General features: G+C 40.3%; 1 protein-coding gene across 33 annotated transcripts in view; it reads left to right on the forward strand.

Moving 5' to 3' along the window:
• Window positions 1-21,019, forward strand: part of kcnma1a (potassium large conductance calcium-activated channel, subfamily M, alpha member 1a) — a 142,609-nt gene that overhangs the window by 14,148 nt on the left and 107,442 nt on the right. For 32 of the 33 annotated variants that reach the window (XM_044214232.1, XM_044214237.1, XM_044214233.1 and 29 more), the window contains exon 2: window positions 20,339-20,503. In XM_044214232.1, the coding sequence (XP_044070167.1) occupies window positions 20,339-20,503 (165 nt within the window). Of the gene's footprint in view, window positions 1-20,338; window positions 20,504-21,019 lie in introns of those variants that run through there. The other variant, XM_044214255.1, reaches the window with a different exon arrangement.

Below are 21,019 nucleotides of genomic sequence, written 5' to 3' on the forward strand. Positions count from 1 at the left end.
TCTGTCAGTACCAAATATTAACTGTGTTGATTTTGCGATACCTGTGGTTACCATACTAACAGCAAATGGGGTTTAATACTACAGGTCATAGATTTCTGGATGCAGCAAACTAGTCTTGAGCAGCTACTTTGTCAGAAATACAACAGAAGAACAACTGTTGTATCTGTTTACAGTGCAGCCAAACCAATTCACAGTTTTTGAACAAAAGTCAGTCAATAATTTTTCCATCACACCATGAGTTGGTTACCTTGCTGAAGAGTTGAAGATGTGCATTTTGTTACCTCCAGCTCTTTATATAACAGCTCACTGTGGCTGCTCCTTCTCGTTCCATTACCTCCCTGCAATATTTAAAACTGATCTACTGACGAAAAATGACGGAAAAGTTAGGTGTCTTGTTCTGTACACGAATAGCTGATGAACGACTGTTGTCAGTCTGAAAAGCCCAGCTGTCAATTACAGTCTTGTTTGATTGTTTAATTTCCCCCTTTGTTGACTTTATATCCTTAGTTTTTCTTTATCTGTATTAGTTTTCTATATGTTAGTATTTTCTTTCTGTTTACATCTTCTCTTTTCCCCTTTCATTGCCCACTTATCCCTCTCTTCATCTTTCTCTCTCCCTTTCTCCTTTCCCAAAGCATCTTTATCTGTCATTGTCCTTCAGTTCTCCCTTGTATTCCCCCAAAGGAGCCCCAGTCTGAGAGTTTGATGGCAAGACCCTCTACCCTCATGCATATAAACACAGGGGGACAGATCATAAGTGATATCACAGATGACATGCGGAAGCATTGTTAAAACACTGGAAAAGTTCAGCCCTCGCCAGTCACTCAGAATTAGACAGCATGACAAGAAAGGGTTGAAGGGGAGAAAGATGGACAGCAGGAACAGATGCAATCCTCGGGTGTCTGTGACAATTTATGAGAACATTAATTGCCCTTTCTCTCTTTATTTCATGGTGATTTACCCTTCTCCTTTAGGGAATTGATAGGGAATCAGAAATGGAAAACTGTGACTTGAGCCTGACCTGAGAAGGAGCCTTTCACCTGTCTCAAAAGGGTCAGGGTCAAAGTTGACAAGGGTTGCAGGAGAAATTAGCCATCTGCATGTTCTCACATGACAGTCCAGTGAACAGAACAAAGGCAGGGTGTCTTTTGAGGTGAAACCCTACCTATGCAAGCCGTGCTGCTGATGTTTCTTCTTCCTGTGGGACTAGCCCTGGCCTGCAAACATGGCTGCTCTGTAATTACTCTGACACGCAGCCTCTGACCATCACTGCCACGCTCCCTGTCGTTCAAAGCAACCCATTCTTGGCGAAGTGTGCGTATGGGAGTGATAAATACAGGGTTTATGTGATTTTAAAAATGCATGTTAGGCAATAAGAACAAAGACGCAAGTCAGGAAATACATCTCCTTGTTATAAATAGATAAAGAGGATCTTTCTTAGCCTTGTTCGGCCTTCCAGAGTCTAGTCATTACGTCTAATTCCACACTCCGGTCCAATAACACAAAGAAAGAGAGCTTCTTTGTTACACTGCAGCATACTTTCAATAAGGACATTTTGCTCACAAAAAATGTAATTAATGTAACCATTATGTATTCATCAATGTTATTCTGTGATGTCTTGAGTTTTCATCACTCTTTTTAGAGGAGTGAAATATGGAGAGGAGACTTGGAACAGCAGTTGGAAGCCAGTGGGCTGAATGGCAGTGGCTGATATATAGAGATTGCAATGCATAATGTGATTTACTGCTGTCTCAGGGCCAGCCTTGGACCTGCTGTTTTTATTCACACATACAGCACACACACATACACCCCCCCACACACACACCAATGAAAGCATTAGGAGTCTGACATTTAGGCTGTGCATGCCACACATGTGATGGTTTGTTTTTCTGTGCAACCTCTGTCGCAGTACGCATACATGGAGGTAAGGCAAGACAGTCTGAAAGGAAATGGTGCTGGAAACAAGTAAACTGGGGCTCCAGACAGTATTCAGAAGGACAGTTTTAAAGGAAAAGTTTGACATTTTGGAAAATACGCTTATTCGCTTTCTTGCCAAGAGTTAGATGAGAAGAAGGGGTTATGTGCCGGAGTATTTCTTGGGTCTGGACCACTTGCCCAGCAAGGTACTGGTCCCGAAAATGAATAAGCATATATCCAAAATGTTGAACTTTTCTTTTAACATAAACTTAATATTACTGCTCATAATAGCCTCAGCTTACATGGCACAGTGCCACTAGTGGACCATATGCTTGCCTCCACATGCATACAATGTGCTACTTGTATATATAGTATCAGTCTGAATCATGGTAATAATATTTTTCCTCTAGCTTGTGGCCCTCTTTCTGTCGTAAAGTGGCAGTGATCTCCTGGCTGCTAGTTCACAGAGGAGCAAGGGTCATTTATTGTGACACAGTGAAAGTAATAGCACTGCTATGTTAGAGGGCTTATGTAGGAGAATGCTTTCTGTCCTCCTCTCTGTTCTGGGAAAACAAAACAACACAGAACAGCTGGGAGCTCCCTCTGGTTTTAAAGGTGACTGCTGCTCTTTGGCACTAGAGCTCGTTTGCTCAAAACTATGTCTACTTTATATTTTATTTTGTTCAAATACTATTACAGTCTCTTTTTGTGGTAAGTGCGTAATTATATATTTATGTCATTATGCTGCATGAATGGTAATCATTAAGTCTTTATGCAGACATTTCTCATTAGTTATGGACTGTGATGATTTTCTCCTCCCAGTTATATCAAGGAAATGTCGTATCTGTGCTAAAGTGTGTTAGCTCCATTGGCAGAACATCATAATATCAATGTAGTGCCACTACAAATACATGCATTTAATGGCTTGCACAGAGCTCCTGCAAATCGTCCTTTGGGACGCGTATAATACAGCTGAGGTGCTACAGGTGAAATCCCTCATGAATAATGGAGATGTTAGTGTGTTGTTCATTTGTTGTGTGGACACAGATACTGTAGCTGCATTATTGATGGGACCAAGACTTAGCTGGGAGGTGACATTCTTTACCCTGATATTCATAAATCAATAACAAGAAATCCCTCAAGCTGTTTTTCACAATGTACAGCACATTATACATTTACAGCGTGCTTAAAAGGGCCATAAAATTTACTCTTGGTTGTTTCCAAGCCTGGTCATTAGTGTATCACTAAAAAATACTTTTGTTGCAACAGGAGAAGCAGGAAGAATATTGGCTGAAGGAAATAATCCGACCTGCAATGACATTAGTCATACCTTGTTATGTGACTAACTGTCTTTCTAGTTCTGTGTCTAGAGAGCAGAGGAGGAGAGGGCCTTTGCCACCACTAGCTTGACACTCTGCAGGAAATGATCTCAAAGACCCAGGCATTCTGGGAACAACCATGCGATCAGTGCTGTCTCCTGGAACAACCCAGCAAAACTTGGCCCTAATCCTGCTTTAATAGTAAACAACAGCTGTAGGGCACCAGCACGCTGCGATTAAGAAGGAAAAGAAATAACCTCAATGTTACTTCTTACCAGTATGCTGTACACCCATTCAAATATGTCTCCTACTTCTTTCCTACATGTTGGCTAGTGGGGAGAGATAATAATATATTGTGAGATAAATCATGATTCACGAGGTGATTGAATTGTGGCAAAAAAACTACAACTATAACTAATAAACTATAGTGATTTGGCTGTAGCTTTGCTATTTTTGATCTACACTGTACTGCACACTAGGTAATGAACTATGTCTACTGTAACTACATATTATGAACAATCTCTGTATAACATCACATTCTAGTGAGCCCATTACTTTTTCCGATAGACGATTTCCGATGTTATACTCTGAACACAGCTATATGTAACAGGACAGGCACAAAAAAAATGTGTGTCTTTATGTCACACTGAGGCTATGCAGAGGCATGTACCCTGCACATACATGCACACACAAATACACATTTACACATGCTAGACAGAGAGAGCCTGGGGTGTTTGGTTTCTTTCCTTTTGCTTAATGTTTTTTCAGGCATACTGGAGTCTTCTCGATCTGTCATTGTTGAACGGGGTTTAAAATAGACAGGGATATTTGGAGGCAGCTTAGTTGCAACTGCAACACACGTGATTGAATTAGAGTGCTGTCAGTTGGGTCCATTATAGATATTCTTTGGATATTTTCCATCAGCAAGTTGGTCGAGAGTGTCTTCTGTTTCGCTATTTTTCTTGGAGTGTTTAGCTACGCTATGCTGTCAATTGCTATCAATTGGCAGATTCTACCTCACAATATAGTATGTTATTTTAAACAAAAGTCTTCAATAATGTGTTTGATGAAATGCAACTGGACCACGATTATTGTATATTTAATGTAGAGTGTGCACAGTATTGTTTGCTTGTGCCCTACAGGAGAATTTCCAAGCAGGTGATGCTTTGTGAAAAGCTCAAGACAAAATTTTGACTGACAGCAAGTTTAAGAGATCAACAACTGAAGGACCCTAAGCATGAAGGACACAGCATGTGAAGCATGTGATGGGTCTATATTGGCTCAAGAGGTAAAGCACACATTGGCCACTCACTGTGGTGCGCTCAAGTATGATCACATTAAAGCTCAATACGAATTGTGGCATTCTTAAGTTACCCTAGCACAGCTCTATCCTTGTCATTGAGGTTTCCTTGAGACTTGGCTGCTGTTGGTGACATTAGACCAATGCAGGAGAATATATGTCTTGTAAAGCCCAGGCCACGAGGATTGAGTGTGTACCAAGGTTGCACTTGGACTATTTTTCATCCTCCACTGAGCTAAAAATAACGTGATGGTATTTTGGTATTTTGCCACCTGCATTATTAGGACGCCCTTCCTTTGCCTACTGCTGCACCTTTTAATATGGAAATAAAATATTAGAAGTGTGTAACCTTGACATTTGCAGTTGTGTTGGAAAAAAATAGAATTTTTACTTGTGTTGAAAATGTATATCTGGACCAATGTATTCTTCAATTTGTAAATGTGTATCTGTATTTTAAAGTATGTAATTAGCCGAGTTCATTTTTAACACAATCCGTTCTCTCTGTGTTCTTATGTTCAATTTTAGGTGTCCAGCTAATTGTCTTACTTTTGGCACAGATTTTGCACTTGTAGTACTGTGAAGCCAACTGCTAAGCTGCTTCATGCTGCCGTGTTTCCCTGCTAATTTCTTGAATTGCAAAATTGCTCTTCAATTTCAAGAATGTTTGTTTGTGTTTGTTTCAGAACCACTGGGTGTGGTTCATGGTTCAAAGAAACACAAAACAGTATAATTGCCAACTAAAGTTAGCCAGTTTAGCTGAATTTGGAGTAACAACTAGTAAGCCAGTCACACACAATTTTCCTTGGTTTTCTGAGGGATATATTTATTTATTTATTTTTTAGAAATGACCTACGCTATAGCTGATTGTCGAGCCACCAATGTCATGGATTTCAGCTGGAGCTTTGAAAACTGTATGTATGTATGTATGTATTCGCATTTTCAACACATACAACATAACTGTGTGTAATTTCATGTCTGGGTGCAAATTTGAGCACACACTCTTCAAGTCCAGAGTCATGCAGATGTGAGGTTATGCAAATTCAGAAACAAGATTTTATGTCCACAGTCTCACGTCTCCACAGACATATGGAAATTAAGGGGGGAGGGAGCAGTTTTATTTCATGTGTTCATTTTCCGAAAAAAAAATGACAGTAAATATAGAGGGTCAGAATGGCAGCAAAAAGGAGGTGTTGGCATGGGCTCATACAGGTGGAAGTCTTTAAATATCATACCATTTCACTTTGTCAAGTGGCCTTTTACACTGTTAAAGTGTTCATTAATTTTCCATATCCACTTATTTCTAGGAATTCAGGGTCATTGAGATGGATATTGGATTATTGGGTGGGAGGTGGTGAAACACTGTGGACAGACTGACCATACAACATAGCTGTGCATTTATGTACACACTATAATTTGATAATAACAAGATTAAAGCTATTCTCTGACTATTGCAGCTGTCATGTCAACTCTTTAACCAGATTATTTTAAGGTTGAAATTGGAGCAAACATAATCTGATCAACAGAGCTTCGGTGCATTACTTATCAGTCTTTTGAATTACAGTACTGTGGTCTATCTTACTTTCATTTCTGTCGGGGCTTTGATTCTGTGCATGCACCTGCAAAATCACGGTGTGAACTGAGTGGCTATAAACAACAGCATGGCCAGCGGTGGAAAAAACTATTTATATTTTGAGGCAACAACAAAACTTTCATGTTACAACTAACATGGAAAGTATTGGAACTTGTGTTAAGGTGGTCTGCATACACATTAACAGGAAAAAAAAATTCTGCTGTGGTTTTAAAAAGATGTTTCCTAGCGTTTATCTTCACACATGTTCTTCTGATAGTGACAATTGAAGAAATTATGTAAACGTGGTCAGTGCACACCATGTAAACTGTAGCCTAATTAGACCTTAATTCACATTTGAGTTATAGGGTGCTATTAATTTCTACTGATGAAGTACGTGTTGTGGATTTAGTCAAATGCAGATATTTAATTTGATGTTAAGACCAAGAAATGTAAATGAACTCCAAAAAGCATCAACTGGCTTGATGTTGAGGATTTGTGCTATTTATTTACACATTTTTTTTATTTAATGTAATTAGGACATATACCAGTGTTTACATCTGCTACTTTTCAAACTGCTGAATTATTACTTTTGTGATTACTCCACACAGTCATGTATTGACTCTGGTCACATCTCTCCCACATGTGTCTCGCATTACATCTCCTCTCTGCCTTTCTCAGCCTGCCTCTGTCTTTTTCTCCGTGTTGCTCTGCTTCTGTCCCTCTCTCTACCCCTGTCCTCCAATCCTCCCCTCCCACACACTCTGTCTCACACACCTACTGTGTGCCCGCCAGGTCTCTGTTGCTAAGCGACAAGCAATGAGCGAAGGACTGCTCTTATGAGAGCGACGTTTGTCCATCATGATCTCATACTTGCCTGTGCCGCATGCACGTAAACTGGATATCTCTTGATAGAGGTGTAGCAGATTTCTGTGGAGCGAGAGTTACTGTTTTTGAATTGCATACATTTGTATTTTTGATGCTTGTATTGAACCCATTAATAAAACGACTTGAATTTCAAATGTTCATTGATTAAATTTGCAAGCCTTTATTTTAAAATGGATGCAGTGGCTTGCACCTTCCTGGGATAATTATTGAACCAAACATAAAATCACATTGCAATTAGAGACAGTGTGTGAATTTTGAAGTTGTGCCATACAAATCCCTAAGTTTATTTATTAATACTAATATTGGTGGTTCAGTATAAAGAGTCCTGGAATTATATTGCAGTATATCTGCCGGTGCTAACCGGTTTATAAGATTGCCAATTTGAATCAAATATTTCTAAATTGTTTTTGTTGCAAAATAGAAAATGTAATACTTGGAAGGTTGTCAGATCATTGTGTACAGAAACTGTAATAATATTCAAATGTCCACATTATGCTGTAATCTGAAGCTGCTGCTGAACATGCTTGAACCACTGCTACGCCTGTCCCCATCCCTCCCTAACTCCTTCTCATGTTACCAAGCTGTGAATTACCCTGTTGCTTCATCCCTTTTGATTAGTCCCTTGGGCTCTTACAGCTTTTATTTTGACAAATGAGCTTGGTGCTGAGCGTAAAAAGCACTTACAACTGTATTGATTAAAAGTGGCTATTAGCTAGTGAAGAGGAAAGGAAGACGTTCTTACAGTAAACCTTTGCTGGCCATCCAGAGCCTGTTAAATAAATGCACTAAGGCTGAGGATTAGTGATGTGGATTTCCTCACCACTGCATTTGAAGAGAAGGTCATGAGCTGGAGGTTACTTTATTGCAACAGGCATAATGCATCTAGATGAGTGGATTACTAAGGCTCTCTCTTAGCTATATAGTGCTTCAAAACCCAAATGGAGTGGTAATATAAACTGTCATCATTATGACGTGACACACATTGTGTCATTCACATAAAACCTTTGCATATGGTATGTTCACTTGCAAGAAAAGAGGAAATACTGTATATATTTGCAACCACTACGCATATTGTTAGCTCTGTTTAAGGATGCCAAGCCTCATAACGACTGCCCTTCCTTGTCCACACACATCAAAACAGAACCGATGAGTACATCATTGTAGTTGTCATCTGCACAGCCAGCCAGGGATCATCTTTAAATGAAGAGCTTTGAAGAGTTCTAGCTGCCTCATGATTAATTACTCTCTCTCTCTCTCTCTCTCTCTCTCTCTCTCTCTCTCTCTCTCACACTCACACTCACACTCACACACACACCCACAGACGTACATACTCCTCCCTTGTTGCCTCTTGCTGCTGTATAAGTTCATAAAGTAAATCCCCCTCATGCAAATGCAACCATAACACATTCTGTGTGTCACTCCCAGTGACTTGTCCTTGGGTTCGTACAGTGCTGCAGTGATCAAGTGCACACTGTGTGGACAGTAGAGGAGAGCTGATTCAGTCTTCACATCATCCCATGTGAAAGCTGTTGCCAACGCTCTCTCTAACGCACCCTGACACCACTTTTTATTTTTGTGCTGAATTTTCAGTGTTGTTTACTTGAGCTCAACAATGCAGCCTTTAGGGTCAAATTGCTGGCTTTGTGGAGGTGGTTTTCTCCACCCCTACCCGCACAAACCACCCCCACATTGCAGCGCCATCACAGGGAATGCCTCTCTTGACCTCATACGAAAGGCAATCCCGCAATACCTGTCATCTCCTCAAATCCCAAACTTGTTCCAATCGCAACAACAACGGCGCTAACAGGAACAGGCAAATCACAGCGGAAACCAGAGCTGGTGCTTGTCATACACTGAACACAAACAAACATGGTTTGACTTGGATACACAGTGCTTCCTCTGAACCCCGTGTGCCTTGTCTGTGGATGTTTCATTCTACAGTAAAAATCCTTTGCTTTGGTAAAGCTGAGCACCACGCATTAAGAGAAAGGCAGAGAGAATGCCTCAGTCCTCCCCAGCAGCCCACTTTACACTTGACATCACATAGAGGCTTAATGCTGTGCAATACGGTCCAGTGTTCCTCCAAAGGCAATGACCTTTCCTATAAACACACAGATTGGTTTGCTGCGTTGCCATCTTGCATAATTACACTGATTCTCTGTAGGCTTGAGAATGTGTATACACACTTGCTGCAATGTTTCATCCAGACTGCAGTTCCTCTTAATGGATCTTATTAGCAGAGGTCAAAGTCCTCTCTGTCTAGGGTCACAGTAAAGAAACACCACCTTCCCTGTGGAACATGTTGGAGGCACTGGTGTTGGTTGATAGTAGAACACAAGCCACAACAATCCCCTGTGTGTCCTCTCCCCATTTCCTCTTGTTACTCCAGGGTTAAAACATGCAAATTCTGTATGAAGGAAGTTGATTTATTTCCCCCAGTGGGAGGCGTGAGATCTAAATTTAAAATGATTAAATGAGCCTAGAGTTAGAAAATCATTTGCACTTCCATTTGTTAGCCTCTGAGCTGTTCTCAAATCAAGGGCAAGTCTCTGAATCATTAGGCTCAGATGACTGCCTTTTTTACAGCCTTTAACAAGAACATTTCCCAAATAACTTTGTTGACCCTTATATTGTGTAATACAATTTGTGGACCTATTCGACACATTCTCAGAAATTGGAAGAATTTAAATCTAGCTTTGTTTACTGCTCCTCATTAGCCAAATTGGTCTTTTTTGCATTCAAACTGTTTGTGTGCAATCACCAAACAATTAACCAGGGGAACTGTTGATTAAAATTCAAACCCATACCTCTTCTGCTATTGTTCCACATCAAACATGTGGCTTAAGCATAGTCCCATCAGCGAGAGTTTTGAGAGTATTATTGCGTCAGGAGAAGATAAAGGTAATGAGACCTGTCTCTCAAGCACAGAGAGCATAATCTCCTTGGTCTCTTCAGGCTTCTCTTAAGCCAGTGGAGTGGAGTGGAGTGGAGTGGAAAAGAGAGGAGAGGATAGAGAAAAAAAGAAACATACTGGAGAGGAGCTGACAATGTAGGTAGAAGAGAAGAAAAGGAGAAATAGGAAGATAGAGGGATATGTGGTTACACCAGTTTACCATGTACCTCAGGGGTTGATTTATGGTCAGCCAACTGTGACTGTGTATAATAGTGGTTTGATAAGGAGGTTGTGTTTTAACATTTGAAATAGATTTTGTATCTTTTGCGAAATCAAAGCTTATCAAAAACATTATTTGGACAAAGGACATGCCGTTGCATATATGCACATCTGCTAGCTTGGCGTGCTGAAAGGCTGTGCTCATACTTAGTCATTCATATCTTATGCATGGACTGCAATGCTCAGAAACTGTGTCCCATCATGCAACATCTCCCACTCATCTGTTGTTCTGTGGTTACACATTTTCTGGACTGATTCATTAAATAACAGAGTTGTTTTCTTGGGTGCCCCGGTAGCTCACATGGTAGAGTGCGCGCCCCATGTACAAGGCTGAGTCCTTGTTACCACAGCCCGGGTTTGAGTCCAACCTGTGGCCCTTTGCTGCATGTCATCCTTTCCCTCTCTTCAGCTGTTCCTATCAAATAAAGGCAAAAAGCCCAAAAAATTATATATATATAAAAAAGAGTTGTTTTCTTGTTGGCTGAATCCATAATTGCAAACAAATAAACTGACTTTATTACATAACAACATTTCTGTAGAGCTCCAAAGCAATTTTCAAATGCATAAAACTTTGAAAGGCTATCAAGCAGTGTTCTTGTTGTTTCAGTGCTGCACTAACTTCATCTTGGACTCATGTGCTATTGAATTTGGTAATATTCCTTTGCAGTGACAGATTCAAAAACTGCCAAGCTGTATTATCTATTGCATTGCATTTGCAGACTTGAAGAATAAAGAACATAAACTCATATTTTACATAACGTTTTTTTAGTATAGTTTTATAGCTAATAGTTTTGAGCATCTGTACCTAAAACTACCACCAGCACCCACCAGTTTGCTGTTGAAAAATGTATCTTCCAGTCCTGTGTGGATGTTGCTCTTTATAGAGTGGGCTCACTGATCAGTGCAGGTTAGACAGCAAGGAGCCAATTAGGGCAATAGCTACCATCTTGTTTGTTTTCCGCTTTTGGAAAACACCTAAACGGCATGTTTTGCAGAAGGTAATGGGCCCCCAGTTTCATCTGTCTGTTGTACGCTGAGTCACTTATTGACAGAGAACTCTCGTCTGTCTGTATTTAGGAGGAAAGCTCATTAAAGTGCTCTGAGGGCAATAGGGGATCAGGGCTAAGACAGGTGACTGCTTGATAAGACTGTTGTTGTAGCTGTTGCTGTTTTCTGTGCTGCTGCTGCTACTCTTTGAATTCACTGAGGGCATGGAAGAAGCAAGCATGTGGAGAAGAAAGGCTCATACTTTCAGTTCATTAACAGGGTCCAGAAAACCTTATTTATAGAACTCCACAATGGCCCATTAAAAAAATGAATACTAATATGATTGAATGTGGAAATAATTGAAATAATTTGGTTCTGGCATTATATAAACTACTAATACCAAGATCCTTATTAAATTAAAATTAAAATTATTAAAATATGTAATGTTAGCAGGACCTCAACAGATGATTATCAAAAAATTTAGAATCTACCCCTCTTGAACTAATTCAAGTTTTTAAAAATATAAGTAATATCCCAAATAGCATATTTGTCAATGTGATTAATATCATGAGTAAGTGTTTTATCATCTTGTATGCTTTGATATATTGAAGCATATGACATATTTGATGCAATAAGTGATTAGAAGGCTTTCAGAAGGATTACAAGGTGTATAATGTGTTGTAATAAAAGTGTTGTAGCCCTCACGCATAACCTATGGAGGCCCTTGTTGGCTTATTCTGTTTCAACACCATTTAACCTTTTTCATATTTCTACTAGCCAACAGGATCAAAGTGTATTGAGACAAGAACCAGCATCAGACTCGGGAACAAATTTTAGTTGCACAAGCTTTAAGAATGTAAAATGATTGTTCATTGTTCAGTGCTTCTCTTCTAATATGCCCTTTAATAAGAATATCTCATAATAAAGCTGCCTACCATGCTGTAATGTGGTTAAAGTACATGCTGTATTAAAAAATGACCTTAGTTGTTTGCTCTGTAGTGCTGTGTGCAGCTGAGAGTGTCCTGCTGTGGTTGGAGCTCTGTTAGCAGAGATATGAGTTCTGCCACTGGCTCCATGGTTAGGACGTCCAGACACTGCGAGCTTGGAGGCACACTATTACCTCCTGATTCATAGGTGTGGTAAGCAATGCCGACACAAACCGAGCCCCAGATGGAATAGAAATCAATCATTGCCCTTAACACACACATACTGTATACACACACACACACACACACACACACACACACACAAAATTGTCCAGCGCCCTTGAATGAATGAAAGTCCTGTTTGTTAGAGCAATAATAGAAAATAGAGTCAACCTTCAGGGTATAGCTGAACAGATAGAGGTTGGGGGTTCTAAGCAACAAGAACATCACAAGGACAACAATGTCACTTCTGAGGAACATCACAGTAGCATTTAGTGCAAGCATGACAACTATTCTAAAGAATTGTCAAAGTACAGTGTTCTCTAAGGCAGAAGGATATATATTTTTTTAAATATGTGGAACACTGGACATATATTTTTTGTGATGTCTAAATGCTTTAGGACCTTGTTTGGCAATTTTTAAGGATGCTTGTCTTGATTGATCCACATGTATATTCATTCAGGCTGTTGTACAAAATGGTGGAAATCAGCCTCAGGTGATTGTGCCACTGATGGCTATAGTACAATAAAGGCTGATGTCATTCAAGCATGTTGCTTTTTTCATTCCACCTATTTTCTGATAGGATGAAATGGTATGTAACCCCCTCTGGTAAAATATTGCAGGTTGTAGTCTGGGTAAGATAATCTATGTAAACTGTGATCTCTGTCCATGGTGCGATAACCATTGCTTCTAAATTCTTCCCACATTGAAAGGCATTTGTTTGGTTTGGTAAATGGACCAATTTGAAGCGTTTCCCTTCAAGTCAGACCTAATTTGCATAGAAAACAAGAATGTGAGCCTATGTGTATCACCATAGTAACAAGCCATCTCTAGATTGGTAAAAAAAAACAAAAAAAAATATATATATATATATATATATATATATATAAATATATAAATTACACCTGTCAAGAATTAAATGACAAATTATTGCATGTGCACATGTTGAGGAGAATGTGATTTATGTGTGTGTTGTATGTAATGACTTCACATTAAAGGTACTTTTCCCCCCAACACAATCATTTGTTAAATTTGCACTCCTCCATCTACATTAAGGTAATTAGGTTGTCTCTTATTTGTTTTCATGGTCTTTGTTTCTGAGTCCATAAATCTTTCTATTGTCCGGTTTCTGTGGTGATTACAGGGGCAATTATCTGTACTTGCAGTCAAATACAGTAGAAGAAAGATCGGCAGAAGAGGCGACAAGATTTTTGTCAGAGGTGACGAGCCATGATTGACAGCTGCTTACCTTGTTTAGGGTGAATTATTAGGCTTCACAGACAGGAGCAGGGGTGATTGTTGGGTGCAAATTCCAATGATGTGGTATCAGCTGTCTCTCTGGGTTTCTGAGTGTAATGGAGAGTGCAAAGAAAATTATGATATTGATTTTTGAGGTCTGAAACTGGTGTGGTGCCATTTATTGCTCAGCCACACAGTGAACTAAGTGAAACCTGCAGTTAGTGTTATTTGGTTTGTTCTCCTGACTGTTAAAGCTCTTAAGGCTTTCAGCTGCCAAACAACTGCATCTGGAGGGAAAAGAGATATAGCTGTACATTACTTAATTTTCTCTGCTCTATAGCCAGGCTTTTTACACCAAAAATGTTCTGATGAAAAACTTTCATTTGGGCTCTTTTCATATATAGCCTACATCTTAAGTGTGCCCTCATTTAAACCACTGGCCGTCTATTATCTCCTGACATTAAGATTATAAAACTCAAAGACGTTACGGATGACAAGTGCTGACCTTTCAATCTCCCACAATTCATTGCGTCGTCTATTTTTATCCTGGACCACTGGGGCTTGAAATGCTGTATCAATGGAAGAGGTGAAGTACAGCATTAAGATTCAACAGGACAGTGCATTCAATATGTTTTTTCTATCCTTCTCCCTCCAGTCGTAGGGAAGTAACACTAATGCGGATGTGTCTTTATTCTGTCCTCTTTTGTTTGAGCAGAAGGACATGAAAGAATGTACGTCTTAGACAGCGTGCGCTGCCAGGCTTACATTATGCTTTTTCATATCACTTTCTTATTGTTTCCCTTCGCTAGTCGAGGAGACGCCACAATTGGGACAAAAAGCTTACTTGGAGTGCAGCCATTTTGAGGAATGAGTTCTTGTCCTGTTGTGCAGATGGGTGTGCTGCCCAGTGGAGATGCAGAGAGATGTAAACCGTTTGGCTTGTCTTCCTGTTTGCCGTCATTGTAGATGTCATCTATTTAGTTCAGTGTCCACAAATCGTCTAATCCTTCTCTGGCCTGCAGTGCATTGTAGGCCGGCACAGAGGGGCAGCGCAGGTTATGTAGATGGACAACCTTTTCAATGATACTGATAGCTTTGGTATCCTCTGTGAGACCAATGATCACACTGTAATCTCGTATTTGTCAGTCGCTGGATAGTTTGAACTAGTGGCTCATAGTTTCCTGGTGCACAATGTTGAAATTTGTGATTTTCTAAAAATGATTTTGAACTTTATTAACTCAACCCCCTGAGCTTAAACCTTAACACATAAATACTGTTCCATAGCTTACTGTATAACTCAACATTTCATTGCCATTTCCCTAAAAGAATATGTGCATTTACTCTATAGTATATGGCAAATGTGTTCACAGTATCTACTATACCACATGTGCAGATTTGCTCTGCAGCTACCCAGCCTCAGTAAATCACATTAGAGTGGTGATATGAAAATTGAGTTGACAGCGGTGACATGTATGGGTGCCATCCTGAGCAGATTGCATTCTAGGCTGTACCTGTGTAATCCCTAAATCAGACACATGGCAGCCTAGGTAAGCCCCTAGCCTCGGGATCAACAGGCTTTGGCCCGTAGAGTCCCATCATCTCAAAACAGAATGCTCTTCTTTATTTTTGCACTTTGATCGTAATGTTTTGCAGTATTTTTTTTAGGAAACACAAGTTATGAGTGTTACAGGTATACAAATAATTTGATCATAACAACATTGTGACACTGACTGTGGGGATATCTTTGTTGCAGGGATACAACACTCAAGTCACGTCACTTCCTATGGCCTGTTAGTAATTAGCCTGTACCATTTGGCTCCCTTAGTTACTATATGGTTCAGTAGACATGACCTATACACAGAAATAACAGCTTTCCTCCACATGGTGTTGTCAGATTCAGTCTTGCACCTGTGTATGTGTGCATGTGCGTTAGTATGTGAAGAGGCTCCTTATTCTTCCTCCCTCTTCCCTTTTGCTGTGACCCAGTGTAGGTCTGTAACCCAGGGACACTGGGTAACTGTACCGGCATTAAAATAGCAAACACGGGGGAACAGAGCATGTTATTAGATTCACTAGTTTCACGTCTCCCTGGGTGAGGCTATAAATAGCCTCTCACACTGGAATAGAGTTTTCCCCAGCGATGCGGACGAAAGCCAGAGGAACAGCTGCGCTTAAGCCAAGTCCTGTTAGATCAGCGGAGTCACATGGGCATGTTTCTGTCTCTAGCTCTTGTCATTTCTTTCTGTCTCGCTCTCTGTCTCTGGTCCCTCACTCTCACTTCCCATTTCTCTTGCTCCTAATCTGTCCCACTGTCTGTCTTTCACACACTTGTTTATCTCGCTGTCTTGCAGTATCTTTGTCTCTCTGTCACTGTCTTCTCCCTCTCTGTCTGTCTGTCCTGTGTTTGCTCAGTTTCCTGTCTCTCTTGATGTCTTGTAATTTGTGTCTCTCTGTCATTATCTCTGCCCCCCCCTTGCCCTCCTCATCATCTTGTCTTCTTTCCTCCCTCTGACTCTTTTGTTTGAGTGGGTGTTCTTCTTCGTCTCCCATAGCCTCTGTCTCTTTGTCCCTGTCCTGTATTCTCATTGTCAGTCCATCTCTGTCTTTTTTTCCCCCTGTGCTATGTTTTATCTTTCTTTTTCTTGCTCATTATTAACAGGCCTCCCTTGTGTACTCTGTTAATTGGTACAATCCTAATATTAACAGTGTTAATCTGTCTTGTTATAAAAAGGTTTCTTGAACTAGGAAGATGAACTACATACATTTTTTAAATAGAAATTTTAACAGGTGTTACATCAACACTTTTGCAAGTATACTGTGCAAACTATAAATAATTTTTATAATCAGGGTCTTAAAGTTAATAATACTTAAGATTTCAGTCCTAGTTGATTTGGCTATGCCAGTGGTGGTTGCTGGTGGTAACGACAAGCGTGGTTACACTCCTTGAGCAGTTACTTTGTCAGAAATACAATAAAAGACAAAACACATAAATTCACTTTTTTTAAATATAGAAGTCAGTCAATAATAATTGCCACTGGGATCTGATTTCATGCTGCGCATGTCAAGAGTAGTTTTTCACACAACAGCAGTGCACAGTATAGTTGTTTACCTTGCTGAGAAGTTGGAGGTGTGCAGTCTGTCGCCTGCAGCTCTTCATCTACCAGCTCACTGTGGCTGCTCCTTCTTGTTCCATTACTCCGTGCAATCTTTAATAACTGATCCACTGACAAAAAAATGCTAAAAATGGCCATTGTCCTGTTTTGTAGAAGCATTTTTGATTAACAATTGCTGTCAGCGCTAATCTCAGTGACAAGACTCAGTCTTTCACTTTTAATGTGAACTAGCAGCAGTTGGAAATGTTTTGTTTGCATTAGCAGTAACTTAATACAGCTCTGATACGACTGTGGGAGACTGAACAGTTAACAGTGTGGACGATATCAATGAGATAAAAACAGTAATGCTGAATTACATATATGCATCATTTCCTGTGAATCCCTTGTGTGTAGATAGGCCATTTGAATCCAGCATGGACAATGAAAACTACTATATAGAGAGGTAATTACTGAATGTATAAACATTGAATGGCTATTGCTGAAAAATTCCCAGCTATAAATAATGGTGGGGTTTGATTTTATGAAAATATTAAGGATTGTACCTTTTTAAAGACAAAAATGAAACATTGCTTTTTCAATAAACTTAGTGCTGACATGGTGTCACTGCCTTCTCTAGCATGACTTAATTCTCCTACTTACCTGTCAGCCAGGTGCATTAGCACACCATTCACTTTGCAATAATACAGTATTTATTTGAAAATCTTTGCTTCTTTTATCATATAATTTCTCCCCTTTTGAGTTTGGTTACAAACACATTTACCGACTCCTGCTGCTCCCTCTCTCCCCCTCTCTCTTTGCCTGTCTCTCTCTCAGTTTGACATCACAGGTGTGTATATATAGCCAGCAGATGGATTCTCCCATGGCAGGCTGCTTCCGTGCTTCTCTGTCCCTCGGCTTAGGCCCACTGTTGGCCACTCAAATGAACTAGAAGCAATTCCTTGTTTACATTGTCTCTTCTGATCTGCCCAACCATCAGTTTATCACTGCATCCATTATTCATGTGTTCCCCTCCACCACACACATGCTCACATGCACACACAGTAAAACATCACTGCTGCTGAATGTGTTCTTATAGCCTCCATGTTCAGGTGTGTACCAGTGAGAGTTGCTGTTCCCAGATTAACCTGGCATCCGATGGGGTCCACACACATTATCTGAAAACAAATAGAAAATAATGAAATCAAAATCTTCTTCATATCTTGAAATCCTCATACAATCCATGTCTAACTATGCTGTAGTTTGTCTTTTTTTTAAACTAATTAATTAAGACATTGTTGTTTGGTGTTTCCATGATGTGATGCTGCACTAGCAAACCTGTCAGTCAGTTAGCAGTATTTACTGCAAAACTGCTGTGACAGGATTTATGTCTGATTCATTTACGGCATGCTTGAAAACAAATCTGGAGGAAACAGTAGCAAGAGCTAGAATCAGGTACTGCTACTGTGAGACGTGATTTGCGTGACATACAGTCATTCTAGTGTGTTCCTACTTTGGTATATATGTGTGGAGTGTGAGGTTGGTGGGGCCCTCTGGCTAAGAAGTAACTGCTGAGTACAGACTAGCACATACTATGCCACCACAACATGCCTGGAGTGCTATCGAGAAGGCACACAGCCAATCGGAGTGAAACCTTAGACATCCCTGTGCACAGTGACCTGTATGCACACACACTTTGCTGAGTATTTGCAGCATGTGACAGGTGAGACACATGCTGGCTACGTAGTTAAGTGAGTATGAAAGAAGTATGGACAGACGGGGGGGGGGTTTTAAGAGAAGACAGAATCTTAGTCATGCAGCCTCCAAATTCAGTTAGATATGCATATTTTAACTATATACAGCTTACCATATCCTCCACCTTCCAGGCAACAGGATTTCATATAAAGTTTTGTGATAGGAGCTTGAACTTTGAAATGTAGATATTGTTTACATAAGTGTCTCTATAATTAAATCCCAACATTTCAGAAGATCAGTCTGCCTCCAGTAATGGAAGCTGTCATTTATAATCAGGCACTGATATCGTGTGACTTTCAAAGACAGAACTAAATGCTTCAAATCACACTCATGATGGGTACTTTAAAAGTTTGTGAGTCTCGAAACACTAAACTATTTAATGAGTATATGAAGTATAAGTAACTGAATTATCCACCGTAGTACTGAGAGGCTCGATGGCAGGAGCAGATAATAAACTTATGACTAAGTCAGGCTTTTTTACGGCCAGTTTATTGGCGTTGTTACGGGGTTGGAATTAAATTAGGAAAATGGCAGCTGTGTCCATGCCATATCATTATGAAATGTAATCCAATTTGACCAGACAATCCTCTTGAAATGGACAGAGCACTCTCTTGGGCTCATCTGTAATAGCATTGCTCTTTAGCCCTGCAGAAATACTCAAATTGCAGTCTGGTTTGTTTTTAAGTTGCATACACTTACATACAGTATTGGTCATGCCAGTGGTTGCTTGGCCTTTGGTGGCATCTCTTCATTAGCCCATACTCTTCCTGGAACGAAATGTGTCGGGTGTAACAAACAAAAACTGTAAACGCAAATCTTTTTTTATTTACGTCATGATTTTTGGATGTTATGGGGTCATCCAAACAAACTGTAGCAGTGTGACATGTACAGCACTGGCAAACAAATTTCACTTAGTTAACATAGCACATAATCTGCTTTGATGGCTCCTTGTTGGTTTTCACTGTGAGGAGGGACATTGTAAAGTGCTGCATGTGTACCCTGCAGTAATATGAGCCTGCCTCCTTGGAAAGGAGCAACGGACCACCATCAAGACGGTTGAAAGTTATTGCAATTCCAAGGATTCTCCGTGGAAGCCATTTGCTGGGTCTAACCCCATGGTTTTATGAGGCTGAGGGTGACACACACAAAACGTTACTCTGCTTCTTTGTGCGTGTGTAATGCATGTAATTGTAGGATTTAGTTTCCTCAAAGGCTGTAAAACACAGGGAAATCTACTCATTCATTTTTTCTGCCAGAAGGAAAGCTGAGTGCCTGTTTGTGTCAAATCAGGAGTGAGTGAATGGCTGGAGATGAACAGCTGCATGCGGTGACTGTGCCAAGCAAAGTATGTCAATGAACTGCCATGCAACTCTGCTCACTCAGTCAGGTACAAGGAGGAACGTTGAAAGGCCTGCATGAGAACAACAATCTTGCTCTCTTTACCTGGAGGAACAATTAACTTAAAGAGCCATATGTGAAAAACGTTATCTAACACACACACTCAAACTTATTCAAACAGACATATTCAACATATAGCAGATGGATGCCATCATGGCACGATGGCTACAATTGCAGTCCCTTTTTTTGCCCTCAGAGTTTGTAGCTTGTCATGGATGTGGACATGCATGAGCTCAGTGAATACATAAGCTTTCCACTTAACAGGACATTGGTGTACAGTAGGAGCTGATATGAGTAATGTGTTTTAGTTTGTTAATTATATTCAACACACTGGGTTGCTCATAGGGGTCTTGATGCCTGCACATGATTTCTTGTTGTTAAGAGAAATATATTTGCTCATAGCCAACAACTTTCTTTCTATCCTCACTGTTAAATGCCTCTTAAAGTTTGTGCCTTTTAATTCTCCCCTGTAGATTCTCCTTATCCCTAAAGCAGGCCATGTTCCAGTTTTTATCTATAATATGCTCCATTTCCTTACACAGATTATTATTTTTTTCCCCAGGAGGCTCAGAAGGTGAACAACCCTGCCAACAATCAGGCAGCAGACAGACCAAAGGGTGCTGATGAGAAGGAGGAAGTCCCAGCCAGCGAGGTGGGATGGATGACTTCAGTCAAAGACTGGGCCGGTGTCATGATCTCTGCTCAGACACTCACTGGCAGAGTTCTGGTAGGTTTTCCCTCTTATAGTGAATATAAATGTCTCAAACCCCAAGTTCAGACTCAAATCCATTAGCACTTTTTTTTACACTAGTCATTTACCCAACCCACAATTAGATAAGTGCAGAAGTTTGGACTTTCTTCAGGCAAACTTTTCACACCCAAGTTGGCTTCCAGATGAGTCCACTGTATAATCCACTGTCATGTACACATTTACTCACCTGTTTTATACAGGTCCCACTGGAGACATAGTGTAGGGCAATTAATTTAATCCCCGCGGATGCTAGCGGATGCTTGGTCACTAAATCTCAGTTGGCTATTTGGCTGGCACTGTCCAGCCTTCTTTCTGCTGCGATGGCCTATGTGCGGCACGTTGTAACTCACTCTGCTGTGTCTCTGCCAGCTGAACAGATGAGTGTGTGTGTGTATTTGTGTGTGCGGGTGTGCATGCACATGCTTGTGTGTATGTGAGTGGGAGATTTATTTGTCAAGTACGAGAGGCAGCATATGTGGTGTTTGTGCAGTA

Source organism: Siniperca chuatsi, linkage group LG11 (genome assembly GCF_020085105.1).
Source record: "Siniperca chuatsi isolate FFG_IHB_CAS linkage group LG11, ASM2008510v1, whole genome shotgun sequence".
Classification (NCBI taxonomy): Eukaryota; Metazoa; Chordata; class Actinopteri; order Centrarchiformes; family Sinipercidae; genus Siniperca; species Siniperca chuatsi.